The following is a 26188-nucleotide window of genomic DNA, read 5'->3' on the forward strand; positions in this document are numbered from 1 at the left end:
CTGCGCCGAGGCCTTCGCAAGGCACTGTGGGCGTTGTAGGAGCGAGCGCGCGAGCCAATCGCCGCCGTTATTTCGGAAGGGCGCGTTGGCGTGGCCGGCGCTCGCTGGGACACGTGCTTTTCTTTTGTGATTCCATTGGCCAAGAAGAGGGCGTGACCGACGACCAGTACGTCCCTGAGCCAATCGGAGCGGGCCATGTAGAGCAAGCCGTTCCCTGGAGGGTTGCGTGTGCTGCGACCAGCAGTGGGTAGTTGGTCGTCACCGCGACCAGCGGATTGGTGGCGGCGGGGCGGTGGGCGGGGCGAGGAAGCAGGACTCGGAGCCCCTCGGTGGCGGCGGCAGCCCCTCAGGAGCCCGGCGGGATGGGGCGGCGGGCGCGCCTCGGGCTGGTGCTGTGCCTGGCGGCGCTCTGGGCCGGAGCACTGGCCGCGGCAGGTTAGTACCGGGGCTCCACCTCTCCGCGTCCCGCTGGGCCTGACCTCTGCGGCGGCCTCGGCCCCCATGGCCTGTTGCGAGGGAGGGGGGCGTGCTGCGGGTACCGTGGGGTGCGGGCGCCCGCACTGGGGCGCGGAGGCGGCGGCAACGGAGGAGGGGATCCTCGCTGGGGCTTTGGGGTGCGTGGGGGCAGCTCCGCTCTCGCCGGGGCGGGGGGGGCTGAGGCGGCGGAGGGGAGAGGAAGGGAGCTGGGCTCCTGTCAGCTGCGTCGCCGCGAGTAGCGGGGGTGGCGGAGCCGGGCTTGCCGAGGGGCGGCGGGCCCGTTGCTCACCGTGTGCCTGCTGGTCTTGCCTCACCGGGGCTGCTCGGTAGGCCGGAGAGGGGAATACATTGTTTAGTCTGGCCCTGCCTTTAAACAGCTCCTCAGGAGCCCACCTGGTAACGCTTCTCAGCTCAAAACAGAAATGAGATATTTTTTCTTCCCTAGTATGCATTTTCTTGCTGAGAAGCTGATAATGCTGGTTAGCGTTATCAGAACAGTTTTCTCATGCAAATATATATAGAGCATTTCTGGGGCTTGCATTACATCGCTATGATACTTTTTTTTCTGCTTCTTTTGTTTTTATGCAGCTTGGGTTTTGTGTGTTTCTCATATATAGTCATCTACTTCCTTTCCTGGGGTTTCTGCCTCCCACACTCTTCTTTTCACCGTGGGCAGGTGGGGGGAATGTGCAATGCATTTATTTATATAGTGTTTCTAAAGCCAGAAAGCATTTCTTTAATAGACAGCCTTATCCAGTGCTACTGGGGATGTGCCTTTTAGGCTGTCAATGATATTTCAGAAAAGTAACTTACTGTTTTCTCTAGAGGTGAGTTCTGTGGTTTGGGGTTCATTTTCATGTCTGTAGTAGGAAGTTGAAATTTCAAGTTATGATGTTATTGGAGTTCAGATTAGATATCAAGCACAGTTATATGAGCTTTGTAGGTAATGTTGTAAGTTAGCACTTCCCAAAGTGTAGAAAAAGATATGTACAAGTTCTGTGAAGCCAGAAATGTACCTAGACTTTGAATGATGTGTTCTTACTGACAGTGTGTATAAAGAAAAAAGCTAAGGTGAGGTGAGACTGTGTGCATATCGGATGAACCATCTATTGTGTACGTGGAAGTTAAGTGACAAAATTAAGGGCTGTTCAAGAGTGCATTTATGGCTGTCCTAGCATGCAACTCTTCCATCTTGACTGCTTTTCCATTATCACAAAGTTGTGTTTGTGAATGTGAAGTTCCGATAGCTTAATTCAGCCTTTAAGAACCATATGTTTAGAGTCAATTGAACTAATACGATTAGTAGGCCCAAGAAAGCACATGGTACAGTACATGAAGTATTAAGAGTTGGTGCCAAACTTAAATTGCTACTGTGAGATAAAACTGTTAATATCCATAATTAATTAGGAGAGGGTGTTTGGAGTCCAGCTTTTAGCAGCAGATTATGACAGGAAGACCTTGATTGCTCCAATTTTTGGCAAGAATTGTTCTGAAAGTCATAGAATCATCACTTCATGGTTGTTTTGATTTTCTACAGTAACAGAACCACTTTCTCTAGTAGATTCTGGTACAAGCCTAGAGACTGTGTTAAATGCTTCCTTGAATACTTGTTTGTTCCTAATGTCTGGTCTGGAAACAGTCATCTGGAATGTGAGTACATTGAAGGGAGGGGTTTTAAAAAGGATGAGTAAAAATGGTTCAAGTATTACATTTCCTGACTTCAGAAGATGTTTTTAATGAGGATTTTTTGGTAGTGAGTCTTTTAATTATAGCTTTAAACTCTGTAGTCATAAACTTTGCTTAAATCAATTTATTGAACACTTTAGGTGAATGCAAAAAAACTCAGGTCGAAGGAAGTGGGTGCTATTTTGTTAGAGATGTAATATTAATACAGATTATGAAGCAGTTGAACATTGGAGACTGGGGAAAGAATATTAGGGAGTCCACAAGGAATTGGCAAAAGCAGCTAAAAAATGGTAACTCTGTGTGTTCCAAGCAAAGCTGGCTGTCTTCTGTTTTTCACAGTAGCGATGGTTCTGCTGCTTCTGTTAATCTTTCATTAAGAATGTTGAAAAATATCTTCTCATATTTTTTTCTGATTGCTGATATTATTTGACTCTTGGGGTTTTTTCTCCCTTGTTTGCAGAACAAGAGGTAGAAATTCTCTCATTTGCCTGAAGAGAGGAAGTGATTCTTCCTCTGACTATCCAGCACCTTCCACGACTAACTTCAGTGATAGGCAAAAGTTTTCATACTGTCTCATTGACTGGTAGGACAAATGAGCCCAGTCATATACTTGAGGGAAACTTCTGTAACCTGTTCTCTCAAATGACAGAGCTCATAGCTTTCCCTGACCCTCCTGACCTTACTTAACTGAAGAACATTCCCTAAAGTTGTTGCCTCGTTGCCTGATAGGGAATCTCACTTCCTACAGAGGAACTGCTGGAGGGTGAGTTTCGTAAATAGCTAGCCAGCAATTGGGAGGAGACTGGAAAAAAGATTTGTGTTTGGGGTGAGAGCTGGCCTATATCTCAATCTTGTAGTCGCACTAAAATGAATATGCTGCATGGATTGTAGCTGGGAACAATTTACTTGCTGCCAAGGATACTTTGAAACTAGACTTGCTGAATAGATGCCACTTAAGGATTTTGCTTAACTCACTGCAAGTTTTAGAGGTTCATGTAATAGGAATAGCATCTATGCTATGGAGTCTGTTTCTGTGATGAATTTAACAGTTGAAAAATGGATAAGTAGAAATCTGAGGTAATTTTTTTTCTTAAGATTTTCTTTTTTCCTGCAAGAATAAGATAAACAGGGTTTGCATTCTCTTTCAAAGTCTAACTAGTCACATGCACAGAAAGAACATTGAAAGAAAAACTGAAAATACCACAGGAAATATCTGATAGATGCTCTAAAGCAGTTGTTGCCAAACCTTTTTTGTTCATGCACCCCTCGGTAAAAAAACTTTTGGGCATGCATCTTCAGTGTTTAACTTATTAAAAAAAAATACATTTATGTGCTACTGTACTAACATACGTACATCATAAAACATGCACAAAACCAGAAATGAAAACAAATGAGATAAAGGTGAAATAAACACTGTATTAAGAAAAGGTTTGTTTATTAATGGTACAAAAAGTATTTTCTTCCTGCAGCCCCTGGGGTGTACACACCCCACTTGAGATCACTGCTCCAGGGCATGCAAACTTTTAGTAGTTGCTTTGTTGTGATAGTATTTGAAGCTTCAAGAGCTTGGTAAAAACTGGAAGGAAACTGACTGCAGTGATCAGTTAGGGCATTCATCAGAGCTTTGGGAGATTGCCAACTGCTTGCACTTACTGAATTTTTGGCTATTTACCAAAGATGAGTGACCAGTCTAACTTTGAAACTAATAGTATTTCTTGTCTTGTAGTAGCAGTCCTTTAGCTTTATAGGCTGTCAGTTGGTTTGTTCTTCTAATACAGCAAAACTTTGGAACTGTTGGGTTCCCTCAAGCTAATGACATTCTTGCTGAACCACACTGTGTAGCTGCTCTTGTTTCTACCTCTCTCTCCATAGTGTTCTCTTGAAAATGTAATTCTCACAAAATGGCAGAATCTTTATCCAGCATATGGTAGGATCTTTTTATCTAGCTTAGCTGCCAGAGTACTTTTGCTATATTTAAATAAACTTGATTGAACACTGGGCTTTCTGATTGAGGAAAAATGAATACATTTTAAAGTTGATTTTAATTATATATGAAGTGCTGGATGGTTGAAATAAGTGTTTAGCTGTATGAAGTGCGCTAGAGTCCTAGCTGGGTGTGAGAGCGCGCAGCAGTATCTACAGCTCAATGCTGTAAGTGAAGCATTCTCTACAATGTTGTCAGCTGCCTGTTTGAGCCACTGATATTTTTGTCTACGTTTTCCTTTTAATATATCACTGCATCTCCCTAATTTGTCTAACAAATGGTAGGATTGATTTTTCCAACTGGCCCTTTTCAGAAGGGGTTTATAGAATTAGGCAGCCTTGGTAACAGACCCAAATTTTTAACAAGTCAGTTACTTTTTTTAATTTAACTGTGGAAAAACAAACTAAACTATCAGCTTTAATCTCTGAAGCAGGTGCACAAACATAACATCTGTGACTTTGTTCAGTGGTTGAGCCTTGACTAATAAGCTGTTCTTAGGTCAAACTGTGACCTTTCATAGATCTTTCATTAACACTTTCAGAATAGTTTTCCTAACTGTTTCTTAGAAATAGACATACTTTTATGAGTAGCGGGTGCACATTAGTCAGCAGTTCTGTGAAATAACAAGGCTGTAAGTGATCCCTCCTCTGGTCACTTTATTGGTCATCACTGCAACCTCATCTGCCTAACTTAAAAGGAAGTCCCAGAGCTAAACTAATATTTTGGTTTTGCCTTGCTGCTGTTTTGGAACCACTGTTTTGAAAACAATTATTTAGGTACGACTTCTTAATAACAAAGCTAGTTCCTTCAGAGAGAATTTAAATGATGCAATAGAAATGAAATAGGTTTATTTACCTTCAAGGAAGATGACCAAACATTTAATGAGCTCTACCTTATGTTGCTGAAATGTCTCTTGCCTTTCAATTCAGGAAACCTTTTACTTTGCATATGAAGTTACAATAAAATTGTTCTTTGATATCTGTGCATAGATGGTATACCTTATTTATTTTTATTTGACCTTGTGTGGTGTTTCATTGTAAAGTCAGCCTTCCACAGATTGAAGTCACTTAGTAAAGCCTTTACTAAAAAGCTAGAATGGGCTAGTGATGTCAGGCGTATAGGCTCTGAACAGAAAAAAACAAACACCCTAGCTGGTATAGCTTTTAAAAATCACATGATATTTGTTACTGCATTAGCAGGTACTGTAAAAGTGCTTTGTATATATTAATAGCAGCATATAAACTACTGGGCAGGTTAACCCTGTCTTAGTTTTCCCCCACTCCAGAAGCATGTCTGAATCTCTTGACAAGCTCTGGAGTTTGAAGTTGTAGAGGTGGCATTTGGTTTTAGATCAAAATTATTTAGGAATGTAGAATGTAATTTGTGGGTAACATGGTAACTTCAAATTTGTCTCAGTTTCAAAATAGAAAGGACCAGCAAGTATCCTAAATGCCTACTTTTACCATATTTAAAATCCAACTGTAATATGGTGATCTGAAGTGTTGAAGTTAGTGGTAGAACTTGTTAGGACTTATCACAATCAACCTTATCTGTTAAGATTCTGCAAGCTGATAAGCACTGTGGTCTCTGCAAAAATGCAGCTATCCTTGGTTTTTTTCTTATGGCTCTCTTGGTGTGTCTTTTCCAAACTGGGGTGTGTTCTTATCCTACCTTGGTTGCTACTTTGCGGAGTCTGTTTCATCTGGAGTGCTTTTTGCTGTTTCCACTACTTTTTCTGACAGGCTCTACACGCTTTCATTTTTGGACCTGTAGGGTACAGCTGCTTACCCACACCAGCTGTTCTAGATACTTTTTAATCCTCTGTCTGCTGGCAGTCAAACTTTTTGAGCTTTATATCCTCTTCAGTACGCTCAACAGACTTATCTATGTCTCAGTTGCACTGTTGTCCTGGTTTCAGCTGGAATAGAGTTAAATATTCTTCCTAGCAGCTACCATAGTGCTGTGTTTTGGATTTAGAATGAGAATAATGTTGATAACACACTGATATTTTAGTTGTTGCCAAGTAGTCAGGGGCTTTTCAACTTCTCATACTGGCCTGCCAACAAGAAGGGGAGGGACGTCCAAGAAGCTGGGAGGGGACACAGCCAGGACAGCTGACCCAAACTGGCCAAAGCGATACTCCGTAACATATGACATCATGCTCCATTTATAGCAGGGGGGTTGGCCAGGAGGGACCATGGCTCAGGAACTAGCTGAACATCGGTTCTAGGTGGTGAGCAATTGTGCTGTGCATTACTTGCATATTATTAGTAATATCTTGCTTTTCTGTCCTATTAAACTGCCTTTATCCCAACTCATGAGTTTTGCCTTTTTCTTCTCAATTCTCTCCCCCATCTTACTGTGAGGGGAGCAAGCAAATTGCTGTGTGGTTATTTTGGCTGCCTGCTGGGTTAAACCATGGCAATTGTCAAACTTCTTGTCACCTTAATAAGCTTTACTTATAAGTCTTAGCGTTTATTCTTGATTTTTATTATGCTATTACAGCTTAAAGTTGATCCTCATCTTTTTACTATTTGTTCTAATCAAAAAATTATACTTCAAATAACAGTGTGGAAATCACTTTTTAGAAACTGGCTTCCAAGATTAGCCCTTTCATTGCAAATATCTGCAGTTGCTCCCTTTATAGTAATAGTCCTCAAAACATGAGCTGATAAGTGACATGTTTCCAGTTTGTCACTTCAGAGATTATTTATCTCTGGTAAGACAATTTACTTGCATGAGGATGAAAAGTATGTTGAGTTTTGTTTGCTGCAAATGCTTACAGTAGGTCAGCTCTCTAAACTTTTGGAGAGTTTTGTTGGCATTCAGTACTTGTGCAGGTAGTCTTTAATAGCTAACCAGAACATACTAAATGGTGTATCTCATGTACCAAGCACTAACTTCTATCAGTTTAGGTACCTTTTCTGGTCATACTGCAGGTCTCTAGCCTGTCAATGCTTTACCACTGCTATAGGGCATTACACAGCCCAGAGTCTCAGAAGAGGGGAGGATTTCTAAATGTAGTACGAGTTAGTGGCAGCTTTGCTTAGTCATCTCTTTATATTTTGAGCTTTTATTTTGATTTAAGCAAGTCGTGTACCAGAGAGAGTAAGGCCTGTAGCATCTTCTTTCAAATGTGGGGGCTTTTGTTTAGCTAAATGAGGTGGTATCAGATACTGCTGACGGAACAGTTGCATTTTGGCTGTGATGATTCTAGAGGCTTTCAGTCCACATAATAGTGCAAACCAAGTTGTTTGAAGCAGAGAGTGGCCCATTTAAGTTACAGGAGCGAAGAAAAGAGGCACAGTTCTGCAAAACAATAGTAAAGCTGTCATAAATAAGCTCTTCTGATTATCATCATCTTCCTTTTCATCTCTGTTCCTTTAGATCTCTGCCAAATAGCCTTTCTTCTTTACCTCTTCATATCTTTCCAATCTTTCTAATCAAATATCATATCATAGCCCATTCAGATAGGAAAGATGAGAGTTAAAACAAGGCTTGCAGCTCTTCAACAGTATCTTGAAGGCAAACTAATTTCTCACAGTTCTGAAGAGACACCTCTATATAAAGGTTTGAATATATATGATGGTTAGGTAAAATTAATTGGCGTTCTGTAAAGAACAATGTTTAATTATAAATGGGGTGGTATTAATGTAACTTTCTGGTCGTTACTGAAGCTATTTATACTAAAGCTGATTTGGTGACTAAAAACCTTAGGTTCCATAGGCCCTTCTCACTTGATATGTACCTTAAGTAGTTTAGTTGGACTGGAACAATTCAGATGTGTAGTAATCTAGAGGACTGATTTTTTTCAGTACTGGATGCACAGTTGTGTTGATATAATTTAAGGAAGAGGATTGTCTGTGAAACATTTTATTCTTCCTGACAACACTAATAATGACTTTCTGAAGTGCATTAGTCAACTTAGTACACTAGAATATCTCAGAACCATGGTACAATATTATAGCTAAACTTATTTTTATTTTTGAGAAAATTACTCATGGAAAAGCATTTTACTGACTTATCTCTTCTAGATGAAGAGGGAAATCAAGATGAATCACTGGAGTCAAAGGTAAGGAAATAAGTTTCTAGTCATCCTGTTTTACTTGTGGAGTGAGAGCAGAAGTCTGAAATTCAGAACTATGATTTGATTCCTATTTTAAACTGTTCTGTAGCTCTTGCTGTCTCATTAATTTCTTCTGTGCATCAGAATAATTAGTGTTGTGTTATATCCTCAGGAATTTTTTTTTTTTAAAAAGAACTGAAAGGGATAGAGTCAATGAGAGCTGATAGAGGTAGCTCAACTTACTTTTGATGCTACTGTTTAAACTTAGTATTTTAATTAATCATATATTTTAAAAGTAATGGGGTTTTTGCCAGCTGCTGCTGCTAAGTTTCTAATCTTCTAAATTATGTGGCTGCTTTCCTTCAGACTTTATCTGCAGAGGACCAGGTAAAGGACCATTCCACAGGAACTCGAGTGGTAGCGGGTCAGATCTTCCTTGAATCAGGGAAATCAGACTCTCAGTTGGAAGATGAAGAGAACTTTCACAGTCAAGAGGAGGAAAAAGAGAATTCGTTAGAAGAGTTGAACTCTCTAGAAATGTCAAATCTATTAAATAAGGATTTGGAAGAAGCAGAAATACAGAGTCCAGGTAACTGCTCACAGACTTTTGAACAAGTGGCAAGAAAGATGTGTCTGAGTAACTATGGCATGTGGATGAACACAAATATTAATTTTGAACATACAAAATAACTAGTGTGCCTTAACCTTTCTGGAATGGAATGATAATTGCTGCCTTTTCCATTAGAAAGTAACATCAAAAAGTTGTCGAATATATTGTGATTGAAATCTGAGTGGTATTTTTAAACGCATTTGAAAGGGTTTTTCATAATTCTAGTTGTTTCCATCTTCTTGGAAAGCTTTAACTATCAAAAGGAGAAAGTCCTGATTTCTTCAAATAGGACTCAAGTACACATACTATGCTATGTGTATTTATACCAGCCATAGAAGGAGAAATTGCGTCAGTGTTTCAGCCTGCTGGCTGGCTGTTTGCCTGGAGTCAGTTGATAGAGAAGGAACAAATTGCAATGCAAAGACAAGCTTTCTCAGACAGCATTGGGAGCCTGAGGGCAACATCTAAATTGCATGTAAACTTCAGTAAGTTTTTAAATATAGGTAAAACCTTAATATCCTTGTGCCTAAATTCCCAGGGAATTCTAGTATTTCTTTTTTTTACTACTAATAAAAATATAAATTTTAAATTATTTTTTGACTAGCAGTTAGTAGTGAATGATAACTAGTTGGCACAGTTGAGTACCCTAGCCTATGCAGCAAAGACTTTTCCTTTTCACTTGTCCATAAAAAGTAAATCTTCAACTTTACTGAAAAAATATAGTTCCATGGTAATATTAGTATTTGTCTATCTTCTCAACTCAGATTTGAATGTCAAAAGAAAGCAGGAGTTATGAAATCAGCTCTGTTATATACCAACTTGCAATGTTTTCTAATAAGCCATCCTTACTAATGCAGAACTAGCATACAGTTTGTAAAAAAAAAAAAAAAAAAAAAAAAAAAAAAAAAAAAAAAACACACAAAAAAAACCCCCAAACCAAACACCACCACACAACTCAGTGCTAACTAAACATGTGAGCTAAGCACCATGTTACCACGTTCACCTTGTTTAGTCAGTGCAGTCTATTTCAAAAGTAAACTTTGAGGTACTTTTAATTTCACTTCAGAAGGGTGTAACCAGAGGCTTGCTCCCTGGCAACTAAGTTTTTTAACTACACCTGTCAAAATACTGCAAGTGACTTTCAAAAACCCTAAATTTAAAGTCATGCACAATTTCTGGAACCTCTTATGAGGTAAATAAGCTCTGTGTGTGGAAGGATTACTGGTTTTATCTAAAAAGCAATTCTGAAGGAAAAGTGCTTGTATTCTGGCAGGAACAAAAACTGCTAAGGGACAGCTTTACTGGCAAACTTTAACTGAGCAGGACAGGAATCTACCTCAAGTACAGATATTACATCTCTTGAATGAGCTACTGGTGACAGGACTGCATAAAGGAAGGTTAAAGCTTTTCTGAATACAGTTTGGCTCCTGTGTGTGGTCATGAGATTGCATGGAAAAAAAAATAATATTCTTCAAGTTTCTATGTGTATTTTGCAGGATGTCAAGCAGAAAAAAAAATCTCATCTTCAGTAATTTAGAATTAGTACTACTAAGGCTTTTAACCCTTCTAATAAAGAAGTTGTCCTGCTGTTTTCTGATTAGTGAGGAGGTCTTGTGTGTAAAGAAAATGGTATTTTTTTTTAATTATTTATCTTCTCTGTTGTATGTTTTGTAACAATCAAGTCCCATAATAAGAAGTTTTGCTGAAAACTGCCAACAAGTTTATACAGAGCTGGCAATTTCTGCTGCATTTGTTTTCCTGTTTGGAGAAATCTTACAGTAATGTAACCAGTACTTATGAGTAATCTATATTTGGGTTTCATGCAGCATAAAGTATGAGATATAAGTAAATAGGGACAAAATATTGTGATAAAATACCATATATTTTATTCAGACATAGTAAAACAGGTAAATTGCTACTTGTACACTCAGTTTGACAAAAAGTAATTTATCCTCTGAGTAAATTATTTGCTTCAGTTTGTATTTATCATTCTTTACATGATAAAATAAGTGGTGAGCATTTTATCCTGTGATAGCATTGCTGTGTTGATTTAGGCATTAGTATTTGTTACTCTCTGGGGGGGAGGGAGGAACCGCATTATAGTTGAATTTAGAATTAAAAAAAGGGAAGGAGGAGGACTGGGGCAGAGTAATTTCGTAACTTTAGCATACAGCTAACTCTCATGCAGAGCACTGTGTAAATGGTTCGTGTCCAATTGCTTTCAATACAGGAGACGTGGTACTAAACAATACAAATAAAACTTAAGTTGTCAGGTAGTGTTAATAACCTGGACCTGGAGTTTGTTCAAATGACAGTGATAAAAGGTCCCATCAGTTGTAGTCATATGTACCCTTTAGCATGAGTTTGTGTGTTACTTTGTGGTTAACAGCTGTCTAAAATGATTCCGGGTTAATTGCATCTGGACACATTATTTTTGAAAGCAATTTCTGAAAATAACATTTTTCCTTGTGTGTTATGGGATAATTAACTTGGAGTGATGTGGTAGAACATCTGCGAAGGAATCAGATTAAGAAGAGCAATTTGAACAGGGTAACTAATTCTGGAGACTTCCTTATGCTTCAAAAAATCAACATGAAATTTTTAAATTAGTATGATCTCTAGGCCTTACAATTACAGACCCTAAAAAAAAAAAAAGAACTAGCTTTCTCTATAACCATGAAAATTACAAACTTAACTTGAAAAAACACTGTATAATTGACATTCTCAATTGTATGACTTTGCAAATGCCTTCAAATGAAGCTGCTGGATTAAGCTTAGTGAAAGAGAAAAGCCTAAGGCTAATTGAAATAATTTCATTTTCAAAAAATGAAGAGAATTCTTAGTCTTCATAGAAGATTGATTTTATTTAAAAAAATGTACTATTGGAGTCAGTAACCTTTGATATTCTAGTGCATGAGAAATGATAAGTCATGCTGTTCAAAGTAATTTTGAATGCAACTTAAATATATTGGCAAAGTGAAATTAAGTTTTCAATATAAGTATATGCAACAATAGAAAAATGACTGGACTCATAGTGATTTAATTAGTCTTTTCTTACAGTTTTATGTTCTAAGCGTACTCCCTGCTGATATTCAAGTACTTTCAGTATCACATTTGGCAATGTGAGTGGTTCTGTCATGATTTTGTCTAACCCTGGGGCTCAAATGAATGTATGCACTGAAGTGTGCTTTGAGGGTAGTCCTTTGCATGAGGAAGGGAGTGCAGAGGAGAGAAAGTGAAAGGAAGGACTGTTTATGTTGGTAGGCAGTAAAAATGTAACTGAGATTTGCCTTCTCCAATCTAAACAAAAAATAATTTCTTTGCTTGGAACTGAGGAATATAAGAAGTTACATACCTTCCGTTTCATTTCCTAATTAAAAATAACATTTTTTCGAGTGCTATTTAGAGAAATAATTGCTTTTTCAGGCTTTTGTAAATTAGAAATTTTACTGAGAATTTGATTATATGCAGTGCACAGAAATTAAAACCAACTTAGGTAGGCTTTCCTCTATGTAATAGATGACTTAAGTTAGTGGAATAAAGGAAAGCAGTCTAATTCCTGGGTATGTATTTTCAGTTTTGACAGCTATTGGAGGCACTGCAGATGGTGAACCTTGCCACTTCCCCTTTTTGTTCATGGAGAAGGAGTATGCAGAGTGCACTGCAGATGGGAGGGAAGATGGCAGGCTTTGGTGTGCAACAACCTATGATTACAAGAAAGATCAGAAGTGGGGCTTCTGTGAAAGTAAGTAACCTGATGTCTTGTTCAAGGAATGCTTTCTTAAGCTAGTGTTTTCAGTCCTCTTAATGCCCTTTATTTCAGGGTCTAGAACTCCCTGTCGTATATTAATGGCCATTTTATACTGTGATATGCAAGTAATTATAAGGGAAAAGTTCTCATGATGGAAAAAATTATAATGGAAATGTTGCTTCCCAAAGCTATTTGTGAAATCTTGCAGTGGAGGCGTCTATAGAACTCTTCGTTTCCGAGGCTGTAGGAGTATAGTGGTTTGACAGTGTTTGCCATTATACTTGCTGATCTGCTGCACAAAGGCAACCCTTCTCTAGGAAGCGTCCTCCTGAAGGAGGAACCTTTCTTTCTTGCACAGCTTGCTTTGGACCAATGAAAAGAATATTTTAAGAGCAAACTCATACATGACAGACACCATGTGAGAAGAAACTGTCTACTAAGATATCCAACACCTCCTTTGGACAGCTTTTTGTAATCACTTGGGTTGTTTGTTGGTCTTCAGACATGTATTTCTGGCTGCATTTTCCCTTTAGGAATTTTGAGAGAGCTGTATAATTTGAGCTCTTAATGTACTCTTGTTTTGTTTTAGCTGAAGAGCAGTCTAATAAGAGAAGGCAGATGCAAGAAGCTGAGGATGTTTATCAGACTGGAATGAAGATCCTTAATGAAAGCAGTAAAAAGGCTCAGAAGAAAGAGTAAGTCTACTTCCTCCATCCCCACAAGAGAAAGATGACATGGCTAGACACTGTAGCTTAACTGAAAAATAACTTAAATGAGTTGTCCTGGGACTCTGCACTTTATTGGACTTAGCATCAAACTATGCAGTACTGAAAATAGATAGTAATTTCAGGGTATTTGGAAAAAAATTTATGCCTGCTTTCCTCTGAATCCACTACAAATTATATAAGATTAATTTCTGAAGAGTGGATGTCATCAAAATATCGCCTTTAATGCAAGATGGTGTTGCAGTTCTCTAGCCACAATTTTTATGTGGCAACTGCCCAGGAAAAAAAACTGAGAACATGATACAAGATAATTGTCCTTTTTCAAATATTTCTTATAGTCTGGTTCTCATTCTACTTCAAAGAGTAAGTGGGGAAAAAAATCAGCATTTCTTGTTCTGCTCTGGTTTTGTTTCTGCTTTCTGATGTTTTTGGTCACCATAAAAATAGTAGTAAACTTAATCTCAACGAATTGTTGAAGCTCTAATAATTAACACTGTATGAGAGAAAAGGATAATGCTTGTAGACAAAACCCAAAAAATAATGGTAGGGGTGTTCTGTTCATTCTAGTCTGTTTACTTTCTACTACTTTCATCCAGTTACTGATGAAATAGTTGTCAGCCTACCACTATAATTAAGAATAGCTATATTAATTTAGAACTCCCTGGTGCTCACGTTGACAACTTCATCAGTAAGTGGTGACTTCAAGCTACTGGTTATTGTGTGAGCACTATTACCATGTTAAACTTGTTCATGGAGGTAAGGGAGCATATTTCTACTTGATGCATCAAGGAAACTGAAGCACAACTAGAGGTTGGTTGTCTATCACGCTTTGGCAAAGACAAATGGAGACAGTATCTGTTAAACTCTGGCTAGTATTCTTTTGTATAAAATATTAGTGTAGGAATTGTAAAACAATATTAGATCTCAGTTCTCTTGAACACCTTACACTATGTTAGAAGATGAAATTATGTGAGGAACCAGATGTGCTCAGCCTGTCCTAAAGAAAGAAGACAAGTCTGAGAATAGAAAGGAGGACAGGTAAAGAAAAATGTTGGAACAATATCAAAGGTCTATGAGAAATCAAGCTGAAGCTTGCTTGACAGTACTGTGTGATGATGTTTAAGGCTACAGGTTTTTTAAAATGCTGTGAAACCAGCTGCTGTGAAATTACTTTGGAGGACTACTGTAAGTTCTGAGGCTGAAATAGAAAGGGGAGTTTCCAGAGAACTTGCTCATTGTTAGCGTGACTGTTTCATCACAAAATTGGTCATATGTATAGTTGTCTTGCATGCAACACTTAGTGTTTTCATTGGAATGATTTTTGTACTCAACAAATCAAAGAGACTCCATAGTCTTTTTCAGATTTCTTTTTTCTGTCATAATCTGTGAAGCTGTCAAACTAGTGGTCCTACTAGATACCTAGCACAGAACTTAAAATTGTTGCTACAAACACATGATCATTTGACCTTAAATTTCTTGTATAACTTACAGGGGAAGAACCGCATACTGCTTTGCGTACGGAGTAAAGTGAACATTAAAATCTGGTGTGTGTTAGCTAAGTCATATGAGTTGTTGCGTAGATTGGTGATTTGGAGCTGGAAAACAACTGTAGGTAGATGCATTAGTAGAAAATAGAGGCTAAACCAGAGGAACAAAACACATCCCCAGAATCTTCATGTTTATAAATGGTATCTGCTCCTCTGCCTCAAGGTGACTAAGAAATTCTTTTCTTTTAAGAGCGTATCAGTATCTTCTGAAAGCAGCTGACATGAATCATACCAAGGCAATGGAAAAAGTGTCTTACGCTTTGTTGTTTGGGGATTACCTGAAGCAGAACATCCAGTCATCAAAAGAACTATTTGAAAAACTAACAGAAGAAGGTTCTCCTAAAGGACAAATGGTATGTATGTCCTTAGATGCTACAGAAGTTTTTATAGGCTTATAAATTGTTTTATAGATTGTACTTGTTCTAAGGTGGTTTTATAGATTGTTCTTGCATCCAGAATAGAATGAGAACAGTAAGTGGTATCTACCTAGTTAAAAAAAGACAGCAGACAGTGCTGCTTTTTTAAATTGTTTGAAAACTTGATGTAAAGCATTTGGTTCAGGCTCTGATTTAGGAGATGTATTTTACTAGTGCTTGCCTAAGCATTTCTTGATCCTGACTACTCATTGCCTTTACCTTTTAAAATTTCACCAGTGCCTTGCTTTGGTTCAAAGATTGTCCCCCCCAAATGCTTCTGCTTTGCCTAGCTTCTGTATGCTGCTAGTATTACTGAGGGTGCAGTAACAAATGGCATCTGCACCCTCAAGGTAAACACATGGAAACAGGTCTTCTCCTTGAGTTTGGAAAAACGTTAAACTACCATTGATATAGTATGGTGATGGTCTTTTCATTTAATTTCTTACTTGTTGTGTGACTGACTAGATTGGATGTGTAAGTCAAAAAAACCCAGGTAGATAAAGGTGACTCCAGCCAACAAGATCTTCTCTGAAACTCTGTGTTACTTTTTTCTTGCTGTTTGTGTGGGATGTTCTGGCTTTTCACCTGCAGTTTTCGTTGAGATAGGTAGATATACACACATGTTTATAATCTAGAAAGTTATAAACTCCTAGGAATCTTGAAAGCTGTTTGGTGGAATGGGACTTTGTCCATGTGCCTTTGAACATTATAGAATTGTTCATATGTAATTGTTCACATGTAATGTCATAAATCTGCGTCCGTTACCTATTTTAATGTATCAATTTCTGCATATACTATTTAGTTCTCTGTTTTGTTTTGAAAGTGTCAGCTTCTTTAGGAATTATCCAGTTTCTTTTAGCTTTTTGGCTACCAAGTCTCCTACTGTTCCCTTTTTAATGTTGGAATGCTGCTTTACCATAGAAAGCAGGAATATGTTTTCTCTAGAGATTTTATATCTCAATGAAGACCTTGTCTTTTATTGGTCTAGAATTCAATATTGTCTGCATGAGGTGATTTTTTTTTGTATACTTTCAGAATTGCCTAGAATAGTCTTAGAACACTGAAATACAGACACCTTTATAAATATATATATATACACACACTGTTATCTTCTGTGCTACTAGTTTCTCCTATGAGCCCTACAGCTGTAACAGGTGTTATGGATAGAGCAGTAATTATGTAAATTTTAAGAATAAAAATAACTTTTGAAAAAAAAAAAAAACCTCAGCCAAACAGCTCTGTGCATTCTGACTGCTTATATTTATAGTCATAAATGCAACTTACCCATGGCAGAACAGATGCAAAATAGTGAGTTCATAGGATCTGTTAGATAAACATTAAGACTCTTCTAGAGAAGGTCATAGTTCATGTGTGTTTGCAATGGTGTATGAGATGAATAAGATACATGAATAACCTGACAGATACTGCTGATCTTCACTTACTTTTGCTGTTCAGGACCTTTGGATCTACTTTTGGCATTCAGGGAAGTAATAGTTTCTTCTTGTGTTCGATCCACTAGACTGAATTCTGGCAAGATGTTAGTGTCCTAGACAACCGAATAGTTTAGAAACTTCATATTTTTTAAGGGGCAGGGAAGGACCTAGATATAGGAGGTACCGAAGTGAAGGTAGAGCTTGGCATATTCTTTACAGCTTTGAATTGTTGGTTGACTTTATACTTATGTATTCCAGGAAAACTGATCCTGGATTTTTCAAAGGATGTGCTGACAAACTTTATTTTATTTCTAGGCTCTTGGATTTCTATATGCGTCTGGTCTAGGAGTCAATTCTAGTCAAGCTAAGGTAACTTTGGAATCTTCAGTGGGTGCTCTTGTATTTTATCTTGGAGGCAGATGTTAAATAACCAATGATTTTGTTTTAAGGCCCTAGTGTATTACACTTTTGGAGCTTTAGGAGGAAATCTGATCGCCCATATGATCTTGGTAAGTAAGACAGTTAATAACTTTGCACATGCAAGAACTTTTTTGTACTCTTACATTAAAAATTTAAGCTTTGCATTCATGTGAATACACTGTCCAAATATTATATCATCATGCATGCATTGGGTGGGCAATAGTATATTCCCTATTATTCCTTGTTAACTTAAGGAGAAGTCTGCTCGTTTTAAGCTGTATAGCACTATGAATTTAGGTGGACCATGTTTACATCTCTTGACTTAAAGCAGAAGTGTCAGACGTCTAATTTTTATAGGCTAACAAGAACTGTGAAAGCCAGAGATCTTTACAGAAGATGTTGTTTTAATCAGTATTGTGACATTTAAGACATAAAGTAAAAGGCTTTAGGTTTTCACACATAAATATCATTCTGCTTATTTGCTTTTTCTTGAGTAATATCTGAAGTATATTGGCTATGCTTAACCTTTAATGGCATCAGTCAGTTGCTTTTAATGCAGACACAATGGACTTGTGGCCTTTGTTTTACTTACTGGCTTGTCAAATCTTGCTCAAGTAACGTGAAAAAAAATTTGTTACCTGGCAAATGATATGGGACTATTGGTTATTTGACAACATACTTTTTTTTATATTTTCTTTTCTAGGGTTACCGGTACTGGGCTGGGATAGGAGTCCTTCAAAGTTGTGAATCTGCTCTCACTCACTACCGACTTGTAGCTAATCACGGTAAAAACTTTTTACTAGGCTAATGTTCTTGATTTTCTATGTATTTCTACATCACTCACCTAGAAGATACTATAAGTACTATCAACACTAATAGTATAAAACTAGCATATAAAATTCCTGCTATTAAACAAGTTGTCTATTTGGCTCTGAATCATGACAGGCTATTTTTATTTCTATCTATTGAAATATAATTCTTTAATATAATTTTTAGAGAGTGTCAAAGTAATTAATTCTCTCTGAGTAACAGTTTGAAGCTCTGTAGAGATCTGTGTTTACTGAGTTGCAGTGTAATATTTGTATTGAACAAAACTGTCTGAAAATTTCTTATCTGTTTTCCAGTTGCTAGTGACATTTCTTTGACTGGTGGCACAGTGGTTCAGCGAATTCGCTTAGCAGATGAAGTAGAAAATCCAGGAATGGCAAGTGGGATGCTAGAAGAAGACTTGATTCAGTATTATCAGTTTTTAGCAGAGAAAGGAGATGTACAAGCACAGGTAAGATTAAGTTCACCTGATGGCATGCAGAGGTTTCCAAGAATTACAGGAACACCTTTATGAAATACAGAGACATGTTAGAGCTTTAGTTTTCTCTTCCTCCTAAATCAACCTGGTTGCTATTTCCTGATTAGTTTTTATGAGAAGTGGCTTATATTTTAGTATTTGAGGTAGAACTTGCAGAGAAAATGCAAATTTTTGTGGAAAATAAGTCCAAAACATTACAACTTTAATATGTTCAAAAGGAGGATCTTGGCTTTCACTAGAAACCTGCCAGACTAGTTTAAGGATAGCTTTAGATGTTGTGGAGGAAGCCTTGATCAAAAGAACTGGTCCTAACGGGCGACCTCAATTTCTTGCTGCTTCTGCTCTACGTGTCTTCTGCATGCTGGACCTCTTTTACACACAATGCAGGAGGGGAGGACACTAATATACACAAATTGTCACAATTAACTTGGTCATATATGACTTAATTCTGCCTACCTAATTCTTCAAGTGAACAACTATTATTTTGTATCTGGGACAGTCACGTCACTTTTATCTAGGATAAATTTCCACTTAGGCTAATGTGGAAAAAATAGGACTGTACTGTAGTTACTGAAGCCAATCTGTGCTTTTAGACTTTGTGACATCTTTAACTCTGATGTGGTCTGTCTTTGTGCATGTAATTAGCTGACTGGTATCTGTATTACTAGAAGAAGAAAGTCCTTAGGGAAAAGTGACTTATTTGCAATGTAAAATTTGTTTTTTAGGTTGGCCTTGGACAGTTGCACTTGCATGGAGGAAGAGGAGTAGAGCAAAATCATCAGGTACCCTTTCTGTATAGCTCTGATGGCTGTTATACTTGGTGGAGGTGGAGAAAGTATAGCTGAGACCACAGGCAAAAGTGTTAAAAGTACCACCATGAGGTATTTAATGACTTCAGTAGTCTTGTTCAGTAAGAATTCATTCAGTGAAACTTAATCTTTATGTGACTAGTTCATGGAGCTGATTTTCTTACAGAAGTAGTTTGAGACTAATAATCTTAGAAATTAGGAAGTCAAAGATAAAGACCAGGTTTTGATCAAGTAGTACTTGAAACTGGCTGAGCTTTTCTACATGTAGAATTTTCATGATGCACTGTGCGTGCCTTAGCAATGATAGTCTACTTTATGTGGCTTGCAGGAATATTTTGCTTCTGTAGACAGAAGCTCTGTGTAAAACTGGAATAGGAACTGGCAGATCTCTCTTCTAAACAGGGCTGGAGGTACAATAAGGAAGTAAGATTTACCTGTGTAGTTTGCTTATAGTAGCAGTTGTAGGTTGTTTTTTCTCTGATTTTTGGAATACACTGAGAAGGATTGCTGCTCAATATTCTGATTATAAGTGGGGAACCCTATTACACATATTAAATTAGGTGGGATTGATAACTCTTATCCCCAGAACAACCTGTTAACTTGGCAAACAATCTACTCTCCTCTGCTCCATTTGCAGGAAAAGGTATTCAAATCATAGTCATGGTGGTTAAACTACTTGTTTTCTTCCCTACAGCGAGCATTTGAGTACTTCAATCAAGCAGCTAATGCTGGTAATTCACATGCCATGGCCTTTCTAGGAAAGGTAAGTTATGAACACTCTCAGAAGTATGCAAATTGACTGCCTTTCAATGAAAAATAACAGATGCCTCCTACTTTTTGATATTAGGCAGTCTAAAACTTGAATGTTGGAATCTAAGTACTTCTGTTTTGCTACTGTTTTGAGTTGTCCTGCAAGATCTGAGTGTCATAGTCTATGATGTCTAGTCTAAATTTTCTATTTGCTCCTTCACTTTAGGAACTTCTGTTTTTTCTAAATAGTGTTTCAACAAGATTTTTTTTTTTTAATTAAATAGTTAAATACCTAAATGTCCTTTTTCTGTGGTGGAGTTCAAAACTCAAAGTAGGCCGCCATGCTCTTCTACAGAGTGTGTGGGAGAAAAGCTAGGCTTCTCAAAATTTTGCCTGGTGAGAAACAGTAAATTCAGGAAGGAAGGGGCAAAGACATCTGTATTCTTACTCTGTGTAGAGAACTGAGGCATCTGAGGCAGAGTGGCCAATAGGTCTGTATCTACTCTGAACCAAAGCCTGAGTCTCTCTGCAAGGAGGGCCACTGTATCAGTTTTCTCAGATTAAAGTCCCTTTTTTAATCTAAAACATGATTGACAAGCTGCTATTGGTGATGTTAATGTGTTACTGCTTAGAAAGGTATTTAGGTCACTTGTCTGAGATCTGGGTTACAGGCTACCCTCACCCTGTGAGGAGCTAAATCCTTATTAGTCCATTTGAGTACCTCCTAAGGAAGGTTAGGCTGCAATAAGCAGCAGCTCTAGCTTATCTTTCTCAGGCTGTCACTGCAGTAGAGGACGCAAAATTCATGTCTTTACAGCATGAAAAAATAGTATAATGTGCTGGTCAAGGCACTTGACAGGAGAAATTGCAGGTTCCTGCTTTCTCTACTGCTTGAGTGTTTTGTATCTAATAAATGATGAAATGAACAGGGTTTAGTAACCAATTTTTGCTTTGTTTTCAAGAAGTATTTTAACTGCCAACATACCTTGGCATCCACTGGTCTCACAAGATTTTTGCCTGATTATATATTCTTCACTGCACACTGGTAGAACTCAAAAATGAAGGATATTTTCATGAAAACTTTAATTTTATGGGCAGTTCATTCTCCATTAGAAAATTAAACCCTTTGAATCTGAATTTTGCAGTGTAAAGATGTGTTTTCTGCTTCTGGGCAAGTTCTTTAATGATTATTCAGTAATGCAATAGTCAGAATAGTCTAATAGTACAATAGTCTCTCTCTCATATGCAAAGTGAAGATGCTTCATGATCTTCATGCTAAACTGTCTTCTTCAGCTGTTCTTCAATAATGCCTTTCTCCTTCAGATGTACTCAGAAGGAAGTGATGTTGTACCTCAGAGCAATGAAACAGCTCTTCAGTATTTCAAGAAAGCTGCTGATATGGTATGATTATCTGTAAGCTAGAAATACAGCATATTCACTAAGAAGTTGATTAGCTCAGAAATGCTGCAAATGCTTCTTTTTGTTCACTTCCATGTGCATACACCTACTCCCAACTTCTGTCCCAGATTATCCCATAATTAAACTCTACTTGTGTAAGATGTCAGAAACTGCTTCTGGTTCTGGTCATGGTGCTTCATGAAGCTGTGTTCAGCACAAGGGGTCTAACTCTCATGAATGCTGCCATCAGTATGGCACACTATTTAGTCCACCTAAATAGTGTGCAATTCTGTCTGGATTAATGAAAATTAACATGTAGTTGTTTTGTCACAGAAATTTACAGTACACTGATACTATGTTATTTTGGTTCTGTTTTGTGGTCAGTGAATAGATAATGGTTTGGTTTTGTCTCTCATCTCATTGGAGTGTTTGTTTTTTGGCTGTTAATCCCTTGTGTCTGTCTTTGACCTATCCGTTATGGTAGCATTTGTACAGTTAAAGCATGAGTAGACCTTGAGGAAAGATACTTAGCGTGTGAAACACAGTAAATAAAGTTTTGAAGGGACTGGTGTTAAGACGACTGCCTTCATGGCTCTTGCATTCCACAACTAGGTTGCTGTTCTACACCTCTGTCCTAGAGCAAGGATGTCTCAATTTGCTGAAGATGAATAAGCTATTAATGCCTCCCTTTCTATGGCTATGGGTTCTACATCTCGTACGACATTTTGAAAGTGCACGGTAGATTTTCATAACTAATGTTGAAAGGGGTTTTTTGTGTTTATCACCTGTGTAGTTACTGAATAAAAGTTACCAAAGACGCTATTTTTCCCTAAAACACTCTTACTAGGAGCAAAGTTACAAAGCAAATCTATCTTAAGCACTATTTGTTTTAGTGATGTTAAAGACATAACAAATTTGAAAGATGTAGCTGTAGGTTTTGCCTTTCTTTGCAGAAGTTTTTTCTGTGTTTTCAGGGTAATCCAGTTGGACAGAGTGGATTAGGAATGGCTTACCTCTACGGAAGAGGTGTTCCAGTGGTAAGCTTTTGACAGTCGCCTGAACTTCTTCTTGTCAGCAAACTCCTTCTCTGGAGGGGAAGTACTATAGAAGACTTAATTGTGAAAATTTCTGTTACACTGAAAATTCCGTGAGGAAATCTGTAATATAAAAAACAAAAAAAATCACTATGGAGTTAGCAGCTATGAAACATGCTGAGTTGCTTCTAATAAGTTTGAAAATGTTGCTGAAGCTATTAGAAGTGCATAGCAGTGTGAATTTTTAGCAGTTTTGAACTTGGCTCTAATTTTCTTGTGAAATAAAACAAATCCTAACTGTCCCCATTTTGTGTATCTTGTGAGAGTGGAGGAACACTTTGCAACTCTTAATTAGTTCATTTGCCCTTGTTGCTTTTCCCACAAGAGGGTTTCTTGTCCAATGTTTTATATTTAGCCATGTAAGCAGATATTCAAAAGTTGAACTGGACCAAAGTTGAGAAAATAAGTTCAATAGGTGTTCTAGAAACAGAACAGGGAATCCATTCTGTTAAGCATAACCATTCATAGCAATGCTATATATGGATGCCAGCTTTGAGATAGATAGGTACAGACTTAAGACATGCTGATATCATTGGAGGGTATTTCATTTTTTGTTTTCAAATTTTGACCAGGTGAATATTTTCACACTAGAACATCTTGCTGCAATTTTTCTGTAATACAGATCTGTCCACGCACTTGCACGTGCGTCATTTCTTTCTTTACTTAAATTGTGGTGTATTGCAAGGCTCTAATGACTGGACCAAATCTTCCTGCAGAACTATGAGCTAGCACTGAAGTATTTCCAGAAGGCTGCAGAACAGGGATGGGTTGATGGACAACTTCAACTAGGTTCCATGTATTACAGTAAGTGGCATCAAAATGATGATTTGCTGGGTCTAAGCATCTGCCCTTTCAGTAATTCTTCACTAGGTGGCATTAGAAGTGTGGATATACTGTGTGTGAGTGATATTACTGCATTGAATTTATATTTTATTTGTTTTTTTGTAACACTTTCAAAATGTTTTTCTTTAATAATTTTAAACAGTAAGTACATGCTATATTTCATACAACTCTGCTTTTCAAGAGGAATGAATAGCAATGACTTACTCTTCCTTTTAGATGGCATTGGAGTCAAGAGAGACTATAAACAAGCTTTGAAATATTTTAACTTGGCCTCCCAGGGTGGCCACATTCTGGCTTTTTATAATCTGGCTCAGATGCATGCTACTGGCACTGGCGTGATGCGATCCTGTCATACTGCTGTTGAGGTAAGATCATCCATTTATAAAGGTCAAATAATACTGACTTGCAAAAGGTTGGATATAACCCTATCAGCTTATATAGGAAATTTGTCTTAAATAAAATCCACTGGTGACTGCAGAGCCCAGGCAATCAAAAGGAAGTGATATATTCTCAAACTCCTTTGTATCTCATGAGTATAATGTATATTTTTATGTTGATGTGGCAAGTTTGTATTTGCTTTATTAACTTTGAAGAAAATTGAAAGAATTAAATACAAAGCAAACATTGGTATTTTATAAGTACGGAATTTTTCACTTAGACGTGGGTTTAAGTGTAACAAAATACCTGATATTAAGAATAATTCTGAGTAAGCATCTGAATCTTTGCATGTATTTGCTTAGTAACCTGTATCTTAAAGTAAGCTGGTTTTCAGCAGTGAGTTAGTCTATCAAGTTTTTCCTGTGAAATGTAAATATTTTCAACTGGCATTTTAATGTTAAAAGTTTACCTCTTGCAGTACTTAAATTTCTGAAGTTTCTGACAACCAGTCTTCTCCCTTTCTTTTTCTTCTTCAGTTGTTTAAGAACGTGTGTGAACGGGGGCGTTGGTCTGAAAGACTGATGACTGCCTACAACAGCTATAAAGATGGTGATTCAAATTCTGCTGTGGTTCAGTACCTTCTTTTGGCAGAACAAGGATACGAAGTTGCACAGAGCAATGCTGCTTTCATACTTGATCAGAGTAAGGACATGAATTTGTATGGAAAGTTTCTTTTGGCATCCGCCTGCAGTAGCCAATTTAGTGGAACACTAGAGTGCTTGAAGATATAATCACATAGCTCTTGTTCAGTTAGAACTTCAGTGAGACTCTTGTCCTCTTTCCTGCCCTTCACGCTGGAAAGCAGTCAGTTTCAATTTTCACCTCTTAAGGATAGCTTTCTGGCCTAAAAGTTAGAATACACTTAAATTCTGACTTACAGGAGTTAAAAAAGGGGATGAGGAGAGGTTGCTTTAGAAACTTGCACAGTGCTGAAAATTTTCTTTCCTTGACTTCCTAAACATACCCTTAACATTTTATTTTTAAATATATAAAGTAGGAATTGCATTAGTTTTACCTTTGGCCTTTACTATGTATACAAGTTTCAGTTTTCTTTGTTGTTTATCGTATAATGTCTTTTCTCAGCACCTTTTTTTCCCCAGATTTTTTTGTAACTTTACTCGTACTACTTTTGAAGCAGGGATGAAGAGCTGGGTGGTTGGTTTGGTTAGACTTTTAAAAAGCTTGTCCCAGGTCTCTTATTGTAACTAGGTGGCTAGAACTTGGATTTCTTAGAGTTTGAGGTCATGGAGAAACAATGAAAGTGCAAGTGGCAAATCTTTCTAGAAACTACAAAATGTATTATTTTAAACTTTCTGGATCTCAAATCCAGAAATCTAGGTGTCTCATAACCAGCTTTAGGGCTTTGAATCTTAATACCAAAAACAGCTATTGGTGGCTCATAGGCTAATCTAACATCCTAATTTCCAGTTAATGTTTTTCAAAGGTGCTTTACTGACTCGTCTTTAAATAAGCTACAGCAATGACAGCCTCGGCTGGGAGTGCATTCTTGCAAACAAATAGCATCTTTCCCTGGGTTAAAATTCTGATTGTCATTTCTCAGATATATCTGCATCTTGACCAGAGATGAATTTAAAATTTTTTAATACCCTTTATATAGAAAATCTGTATGTCAACTGTGAGAAGGCATAGCTGAAACCATACTTACGCTAGAAGTGAAAAAGTTGTAAATCCTTTGACTATCCGAACTCCGATTCTTAAGCAGCCCTCAATTTGTGACATGGACAAGTAAAATAACTTCTGTTCTGAAGTAGCTGTAGCACTGATGTATAAAATATGCAGGCTCTGGCTGGTTAAGGAGTTTACTTGACTGGTCCTGTTTTTCCAGATGGTCAAACTAAAATAGCTTATAGTTTAGCCTTGTACTTGAGTGCACCTTTGTCAGAGCCTGAATTGTGTGCTCTAAAGACTTGTATCTTCTGACATTTCTCAAGTATGCTTCAGAATCTCCTAGAGCATGAATGGGAGAGATGCTTGGTAAGCAATATTTCAGGGTGAAATCATAGTTTGTTCCTAGCTTTTATGTGGGCAGATACATGGAAAGACCATATAAATGAAAGGGGGTTTTGTAACTTTCAGATAGGTTGAATCTTGAAGTAATCTGTACTATATCACAAACAAGTTCTTAATTCATTTCAGCAGACTGAATATAAGCATGGGGGTTTTTGTGGTCTTGTGTGTATATACCATGCTCCTATTTAACTGAATTACTTTCTTCTCTAGAAGAAGCCAGCATAGTAGGAGAAAATGAAACCTATCCTCGAGCTTTGCTTCACTGGAATAGAGCAGCTTCTCAAGGTATGTCCATACTGCACAATTCCAGTTAGTCTCTTTTTAGTAGAGCCATTAATGTTTGATTGCATGCTTTTATGAAACAGAGGAGGAGGGAAAGCTTACCTCCTCCTGTTCAACATTAG

At 37.7% G+C, this 26188-nt stretch overlaps 1 protein-coding gene across 2 annotated transcripts in view; it reads left to right on the top strand.

Moving 5' to 3' along the window:
* Positions 1-249: 249 nt before the first annotated feature.
* Positions 250-26188, top strand: part of SEL1L (SEL1L adaptor subunit of SYVN1 ubiquitin ligase) — a 36703-nt gene continuing 10764 nt past the window's right edge. Inside the window, exons 1-18 of one of the 2 annotated variants that reach the window (XM_075753762.1) lie at positions 250-435; positions 8182-8219; positions 8580-8802; positions 12401-12568; positions 13164-13269; positions 15037-15199; positions 17011-17064; positions 17145-17204; positions 17819-17900; positions 18240-18394; positions 19147-19203; positions 19925-19993; positions 21304-21381; positions 22353-22415; positions 23189-23276; positions 23532-23680; positions 24230-24395; positions 25995-26069. In XM_075753762.1, the coding sequence (XP_075609877.1) occupies positions 363-435; positions 8182-8219; positions 8580-8802; positions 12401-12568; positions 13164-13269; positions 15037-15199; positions 17011-17064; positions 17145-17204; positions 17819-17900; positions 18240-18394; positions 19147-19203; positions 19925-19993; positions 21304-21381; positions 22353-22415; positions 23189-23276; positions 23532-23680; positions 24230-24395; positions 25995-26069 (1867 nt within the window). In that variant the 5' untranslated portion in view covers positions 250-362. The remainder of the gene's footprint in view (positions 436-8181; positions 8220-8579; positions 8803-12400; positions 12569-13163; positions 13270-15036; positions 15200-17010; positions 17065-17144; positions 17205-17818; positions 17901-18239; positions 18395-19146; positions 19204-19924; positions 19994-21303; positions 21382-22352; positions 22416-23188; positions 23277-23531; positions 23681-24229; positions 24396-25994; positions 26070-26188) is intronic. The other variant, XM_075753763.1, reaches the window with a different exon arrangement.

This window comes from Balearica regulorum, chromosome 5, assembly GCF_011004875.1.
Source record: "Balearica regulorum gibbericeps isolate bBalReg1 chromosome 5, bBalReg1.pri, whole genome shotgun sequence".
Lineage (NCBI taxonomy): Eukaryota > Metazoa > Chordata > Aves > Gruiformes > Gruidae > Balearica > Balearica regulorum.